This window comes from Tachysurus vachellii, chromosome 17, assembly GCF_030014155.1.
Source record: "Tachysurus vachellii isolate PV-2020 chromosome 17, HZAU_Pvac_v1, whole genome shotgun sequence".
Taxonomy (NCBI): Eukaryota; Metazoa; Chordata; class Actinopteri; order Siluriformes; family Bagridae; genus Tachysurus; species Tachysurus vachellii.
In genome coordinates, this window is record NC_083476.1 from 16,027,774 (window position 1) to 16,036,174 (window position 8,401).

Below are 8,401 nucleotides of genomic sequence, written 5' to 3' on the forward strand. Positions count from 1 at the left end.
TTCAGAATAAAGAAACCAACACAGTTGTGGTATAACATTATTTAATGTTATAAAAAGTTCAATGCCAAATCATTATTTTGATTATCAATGTAGTGCTTGGTTAGTGGGGATATATTACTTAACAACAAGACTTAACTGAGGAGACATTGTTCAAAATATAATTGGATTTAAAAAAGTTCCTCTAATTGTTTACATTAGTCATTGGTTTTGTCCCATTGACCTGCCAAATTTGTATACATAAAATCACTATTAGGCTATTATTTAAAGACCATCCACACATATAATATGCTTTTCTTGCTCCTAGCACAATCAATTCTGAATTTAAAACACTTTCTGATATAGATAAACAACTCCACTTATGTATCCACACTCATGGTCAGACACGGCCTTCTCCCACTCGTCCACTACATCGACAGCGACACGTCTCCATTTCTTTTCTTCCTCCATCGCAAGAATCGCACGTTCCATCTCAGTTTTGTATTCGTGATTATCAGCATTCCCTCTTGTAGTCATGCACACATAGCCACCTGTAGTAAAAACACAATACAGCCCATATTTCCTCACCTCATGAACATTACGTTACATGTCTCAAAATAAGAACACAGCATAACAGACTTGGAGGTGATCAAGATGTTCCTACCCGGCTTGGTGGCTTGCCAGAGCTCCTTGATGATTTCCACTGGCACGTTTCCAATACTCAGAGCTCCCACAATTACTACAACATCATACGACTCTACAATAATACAAAGAATGAAACATCTTAGTGAAACATCCACTAGTCCTGTACAGTGCTGGGTGACTACAAACTGCAAGTCCATATAGTCTGAGTAAACTACACCTGAAAGACTGTCTAATCACATTTGTTACTTTTATTGGATTCTCTGCTAGCAGTGAATCACAAACTTACTAAACATGACCATGAAGTGCTGTCATTGCGCCTGAGAAATTATCTCTGTTATTTCTATATCTGACACTAATAATGGCTTGCTCTCGAGCTGACTTTGTGAGATGACTCGTCTTTTTCTCATGAGAGATCCTGTTATTCGAGTGAATCAGTAATAACAGAAGGCAAGGGCACTGTTAGCTCTCACAATATATTAAGAAGAGACTTTAATATATTTGTTTGTATTTTACTGAAACTATACATGACTATAATCATTATTATAATGACATATATGAAAGGCCAGCAGTCGTCTAGAAAGGTTCATATTGTAATCTGATTAAATGACAGTCTTCTTAAGTTATCTTAAATGCTATTTAATTAAATCTCTAGTACAATTTCAATCTCAAAGCGAAACTCTCCACTTTACCCAGTCTGTAAGTCAGTCATGATTGTTCCATATACTTTCTGTGAATTGGTTTTTGATCGCTCGTTCGCCTCCATAGAGAGATTTCATCTTACAACTAAAATACTAAAATTTATTTCTTGGTTATTTGGTTAATTGCACTTTATGACAATATAAAACCCAGTTTGAAATGAAAATTATCTATAATGGTACTATTCTGTGTCCCCCAGATGAGGATAATCATGTCAGTGAGTTTTTCATTGGCACCATTGCTACTGATTTGCTCATTAGGAATACATTTAAAATTGACCGTTTATATGCTACATTTATTTACTTCTAGTCTATATCAAATTTTGGGACCTTCCAAATTCACATTGTTATTTTAAATCACATAAAAAAGGTGAACTCATTATGTGTAATTATCTCAAGGTGACTGGTTTTACCAGAACTGAATACATTTTTTTATTTGTAAATCATTTTGAAAACTGTATAGTTTTTCCCTCCCACTATGGAGTACGTTGAGTAAATTCATGACTTAAAATCCTCAATAAAGGATAATAATAATAACCCTCATAATTAATTTAACTTCCAGGTTGTACATATACTATAAAACGTGTAAAAGTATGAGGGGGTGAATAGTTATGCACTGTATGTTTATTACATAAGTTATGTTAGACTGTAATGAGGGGTATGTAAATTTACGTATTTGATTTATGACTTTGTGGGGGATGATGACTGGCTATTATGAAAAGATAATCTTGTCATTACACATGAAAGCCGATCTCATCCGCCATGTCTCTGATGATGTGAGGTCATGTTTGTTTACTAGACATTCTGAAAATCCTAGGTTTAATTAGTCAGTATTACTGGATTGAACTCCTGATTCCTGATCGTAATTTGAAGGTGTTTTATTCTGGGAACATGTTGTAGTGTGGGTGGTCTGATTAACAATCCATCCTGTCACAATTTCATTATTAGTTAGGATTCTACAGTATAAGAAGCAGCTCTTACCATCTTGAACAGGCAAGGGATCCTCACACAGCATGCACTGCTTAAGCTCCTGATAAAGACCTGTTTTTCTGGCCATACTCAACATTTTCTCGCTTCCATCCAAGCCCACAAAGTGGCAAAATCCATTTTTCTTTAACTGCACAAAGACAATAATTCACACTATCTTAGATGGTCCATCAAGTACATCATGTGAAACAACAGCAGATAGAAGGAACATAAAATTGATATTAAAACATGAAAATTCTTCTCTTACATTTCCAGAGACCAGCCCTGTCCCACATGCCACGTCCAAAATAATAGCTCTCTCTTTCTCGCCGGTGAAGTGTGAAGCAATGCATTTTGCAGCTAAGAAAGGAGCACGGTAGTCCAATATTGCCGAATCCTTCCAAAACAATTTTAAACACATTCATTGCATGGTGGATCAGGTTCAGTATTGAAAGCATAACAAGCATACTTTTCTAAAAGTGTGTGATTTTGTGCTGCTTACTTCTTCATAGTTCTCGGCCCAGGAGCTGTAGAACGCAACCTTTTCCTTGATCCCTGAGCTTTTATGAGCTGAAAGATAGTTTTTCCTCACATCTGCAAAGGTCCTGGGATCTGCCATAACTTCTGAAAAACAAAAATATTACTGTTACATAATAGAAATTTCAAATGTACAGCCCATGCTTGTTGAGTATTAATGAAGTTGTGTTAATGAAGTGTTGAAGAGTCAGTTGTTATTCCTAATCACAATTCTTGATCTGCCTAATGCAGGGCTCCATGCTCTCCCGCCACAAATTGTATTTCTCACGGAGAAAAACTTACAATTTCTCATATATTTACAGGGCTCTCAAGTTTTGAAAACAGGAAAGAGTGACATCTCCAACCCCCTTTATCATTTGTAATGTTGCTCCCATTTAAAACAGTTCGGCTCAAGCCCAGCCATTTTTAGGGTCATGATTGAGGACAATGTCCCATCCAGAGACAAGCTGTTTCGTGTTGAGGTTTTGTTCAAACCGACAATCAAAAACACCCTCGCTAATTAATATGTTTTTTTCATTGGTTGTTGCGTTAAATCTTAAATATACAATAGCTCTATTTTCTGATTGCCTATTGTGTAGCCTCTTTTTTTGATTGGCTGATAAGTGGCAGGCTCGACTACGAACTCCAGGAAAGACACGCTTGATTCCTGCCCGGTTCCATAGAGACAGCGGTGCGGATAGATACATTTTGGGCGCTGCGGCATATCTGCGTGAGAAATACAATGTGTGGCGGGAGAGCGTGAAAAAAGACTGAAATGAGTGACTGTCACGCTCAATGCGTGATACTTGATAGCCCTGTATTTAATATGCCGCAGCGCTCTCTCTATGGAACCGGGCAGGATTCAAGCGCGTCTCCCCTGGAGTTTTTAGTCAAGCCTGCCACTTATTAGCCAATCAAAAAAGAGGCTACACAATAGCAAATCATATAAAAGCACTATTGTATCTGGGTAAGATTTAACGCAACTTGTTTGACACAAACAATGACATTTTGACTGCTGTTAGAGATGTTTCCCAGATCATCAGCATCAGTTTTTCATGTCTGTAACAGCCAACAGTTTTACAGCCTGTTCACTGACAACACCTGCACAGAACAAGTAGTCTAAGCCAGTGGTTCTCAAACTGGGGGCCCTGAGATGGTGTCAGGGGGCACCGGTTTTATGACACTTTACAAAATAATGAATGTATCAATAAATTCTGTTAATTAAATCTCAGTAAAATAAGGCTACTAACCAACAGCACTACATTGTATAATTTAATATGTTTTGTTTAATTCAAATATTAAGTTTTGGAATGTTTTATCTCATAAATTTTCTTTTTTTGGGGGGGACTAGTCATATTTTCGTTATCACACTATGACTGACATTTTGTCACATTAAACATCTCTCTCCAAATAGGCTTAATAATTTTATTAGCACTAAATAAATGAAAGTGTATTGCATTGTCGATGATATAGGTTACTTTCAAAATCATGTCACATTTGATATCCTGGCCATGGATGCATTAATCATTGCATCTGTCTTTCAAAGATGTCAACTAAAAGGCAACTAAGCATCCTCTCATTCACCATAAGAGGAAAGCCACCTAAAAAGTCCAGGTTGCAGAATGCTGGCCCAGAGAAGGTGGCGAAAAGGGTAGGCCCTATTGTTTGGGTGGGGGGTTGGAGATGTCACTCTTGCCTGTCTTCAAAACTTGAGAGCCCTGAAAATGAGTTAATTAAAAACTTAATTAAAAAAAGCTTTTATGAGCTGAAAGAACTGTATTCCTCACATCAGCAAAGGTCCTGGGATCTGCCAGAACTTCTGGAAAACAAAAATATAACTGTTATATAATAGAAATTTGTACTAAAATATAGATACATTTCAGACGTACAGTCTACTGCATAGAAGAGCCCATGCTTGTTGAGTATTAATGAAGATTAATGAAGTGTTGAAGAGTCAGTTGTTATTCCTAATCACAATTCTTGATCTGCCTAATGAGTTAATTAAGTTCTGAAAGGGGAACAAACTTTTGCACATGCCACAATCATTACTGATTTTTTTTTGTTTGTTTAAGGTTAAAAAAGTGCTGCATCAGTTGTATTTTCTTGGAAAATAATCTAATTTGGCCAATGTGCCAAAATATTTGCATAAAACTGTAGGCTGTTATTGTGAAATGTCTGCATGACAGATTAGTCCTTGCTGTTACTCACATTAGTGCAGCTGTAAGCTGATGTTCCCTTACCAGCCTGTTTAGTTTCTATCACTTGAGGTTAATATGACACATAATTGCAGGTTGTCATATTATGATGAATCCACAAAGCACAAAGTTGTCTGTCCCAAAGACTTTCCCATGGTAGAAAACCGACAGTTAAACATCTCTTAATTATGGAGACCCCTTCCATAATTGTTAAACACGCATCCTACAGACATTTTACCACAGCGACAATTATACATCTTTACTAACAAAAAAAAAAAAAAACATTTTGTGCATTTATTATTATGCTTAGTGCTTGTGTTCTGTTTTTCCCTTATTTTAGCCTTGAACATTATCTATGATTTTGAGTGTGCCCTCTACATGCCTCAGTATAAAAGCCAATTGTTTTCAACTATGGACTGTTCAGTCTCTCTTTGCATACAGTAAACTATCTCTTTCACTATATCCTGCCTCTTAGTCTTAAGTACAGTGTTTTTGATCAAACCTAAAGCATAAACCAGGGTCTAAAGGCAGAATTCTGAGGACACCTTGGACAGAGTAATAACCCATCGAAGGGCATAACTGTACACACTCCGGACAATTTAGAGATACCAATAAGCCTATACTGTAACACGTTTTTGGACGGCGAGGAAACCACCAAAGCACACAGAGAACATGCAACCTGTGCAAACACAGAGCAAAAACAGGTGAAGGTGTGAGGCAAATGTGCTAATCTTTAAGTCCCCTCTGGCTCAATCATAAGCCATAGTTATTCATTCCTATCTTAACATGTCATAAAATGTTAAGAATGTTTCATTACTCGTGTAGTAAATCAATTTGACGGGTCATATTTCTTTTAATACATTTTTAACAGGATATAAACATATGACGCATGTTTATAAACATATGTCATAAATATTGCAATGTTGACTGTGTAACTGTGAGATTTGTTCTCTGTGAGTGAAATATTCAGTTTTAACAGATTGCAACGGCATGCAAGTCTTAGTCCACCTTAAAAATGCTTACAATTCTTGGACTGTGTTCATAAAATGAAATAGTTTCACAATCATTAAAAGGTCTGTGGAGTTCTGAGAGACTGAAAGAAGTCCATGGTTGTAAACAGTTTATGAACTTCAGGAGATTTTAACTTTTTGCTGTTCACCTTCTCGCCTGTAGAGCGCCTCTGAAGGCAAACTTCTGACAATCTTACTCTACTTAGCCAAATATTAAATCGCAGCAGCATGTTAAAAAGCCATACAATACCTTTACAGGGCTGTCAAGTGTCACGCATTGAGAGATCTCATTTCGGTCTTTTCTCACGCTCTCCCGCCACACATCGTATTTCTCACGCACCGCTTAGTCGAGCCTGACACTTATCAGAAAAAAGAACTATCTGGGTAAGATTTAATGCAACAACCAATGAAGAAAAAAAATTCATTAGCGAGGGTATTTTCGATGGTCGTTTTGAACAAAACCGCAAAACGAAACAATCATGACCCTAAAAATGTCTGGGCTTGAGCCGAACTGTTTTAAATGGGAGCAACATTACAAATGATAAAGGAGTCTAAAAAGGCAACAAACACTTACAATAAACAACACCAGTCATAATCTCTCTCTCTCTCTCTCTCTCTCTCTCTCTCTCTCTCTCTCTCTCTCACACACACACACACACACACACACACACACACACAAATTACTAAATGGAAATTCAACAAATACTTGGTGTATTTGGTTAAATTGCGGTCAGCGATCCTTACCTAACACAACTACCCCATTATTGTTTTTCTCTTTTCGGGGGCGGCGGTTGGAGATGTCACGCTTGCCTGTTTTCAAAACTTGAGAGCCCTGCCTTTATATTTATGATTAATATCATTAATCTATCTAGACTATAATATCTATCATATCATATGATCCTAGAGTACGTGGCAAAAATGTCCGCTTGGCGTTGATTTTATGCTGATTGCATGCAGCGCAAAAAGGCCAGTTATCTAGTTATTTCGGTTCAAGCTGCAACTTTCAGCCGTGTTGTTGTTCGTCTTTGTCGGGAGCAATCGGAAAATATACGGCCTGGAACAATAACCGGAGGACTGAAGGAGTCAGGTAGTCGCTTTATTTAATTCTTCGTGTCATTTTCTGAACAAAACTACTAAAGAATCGGGTTCTAAAAAACAATTAGTTGAATTATAACTAGCTAGTAAACGCCAACTAAACTTAACAGCCTTAATCTAGTTATCGCTGTATATGGGTTGGCAATTGCTAACTAGTTAGACATCACATTTAAGTGTTTGTAATTAAAATTGTATAAAGATTAAGATGTTCTGTTATACATATGGACAGCAAGACATTAAAAAAGCAACCACTTTTAGTTTTAAAGCTTTAAGTTCTGCTTTAACTCACTTGCTACAGCTTTATCAGCGAATTTAGTTCATATAATTGTATTTAATTTTAAGTTTAATATGAGACAAAGCAAGTTAGCAATGGCTAAAGCCGTTATGTTATATTATACTTGTATGTCATTAGTATACTTATTATGTAAGTCATGCCTCATACCTGCAGCAGCTCTCTTGTCATGCGATTTAAAGAGTAAATCCCTCAGTGTGATTTTCTTTAAATACCATCCTTATGCTGTTTACACACCCACTCACTCACACCCACATACATATAGTCATAAATATACACATACATTCCTTCATAATATAAAAATCCTTTACCCTTATAATGCTATTTTTGTATATTGTGCATTGATGACTATTTCTAAGCAAATGCCCATTGATTTCTTTTCGCTTTAAGGCTATTAAAAGCTCAAAATGTCGATTCTGGGTCTTAAAAAAAACAACCCAAGACTTTTAAAGTCAAAGTCATCACCAGGACTGATCATATACAGTAGGATATGTTTGCCAGACCTTTATCTGTTAAGAAATGTCGCTGGAGGATGTCTGTAGTGATGATGATGAGCGATCTCTCTCTGTACAAATCTCAGCGATGAGTCTCTTTTCGATGTACCATGCATATTGAATTCCAGTGCATAAAATTTCACTTTTAATATATGCATTTTGTATATAGATTGTAGCCATGCAGGCTGCACTTGATCTTTAGTAGAACCTCTGTACCTTAAAACGTATGTATACTTTACTTGTGCAAGAAACTTTCTAATTTACCTAAAACTCCTGGAAAGTGTCTCTTGGAGAATTTTTATAATACTGAAGAAAAAAATGTGAAACCATTTATTTTTTTACCACAGGGATTTTCTATTGGTCATTTTATAGAAGGTAAAATAGAGTGTAGTCACTTCACACTTACAAACCCTCAGTCTGTAAAGATTACTGACATAACGGATTCAGACATGGCTACAATTATGGACATAAGCTCTCTAAAGCCCTCATATTTACCCAGTTCTAGAGTCTGATTTTT

At 36.5% G+C, this 8,401-nt stretch overlaps 1 protein-coding gene across 1 annotated transcript; it reads right to left on the reverse strand.

Moving 5' to 3' along the window:
* Positions 1-198: 198 nt before the first annotated feature.
* On the reverse strand, positions 199-2,906 carry LOC132859965 (methyltransferase-like protein 27). Its single transcript, XM_060890973.1, has 5 exons — positions 2,785-2,906; positions 2,551-2,679; positions 2,298-2,433; positions 641-733; positions 199-527 (listed from the first exon to the last, which is right to left on the reverse strand). The coding sequence occupies exons 1-5, from the start codon at positions 2,899-2,901 to the stop codon at positions 322-324; spliced, it is 681 nt and encodes a 226-aa protein (XP_060746956.1). The 5' UTR covers positions 2,902-2,906; the 3' UTR covers positions 199-321.
* Positions 2,907-8,401: the final 5,495 nt, after the last annotated feature.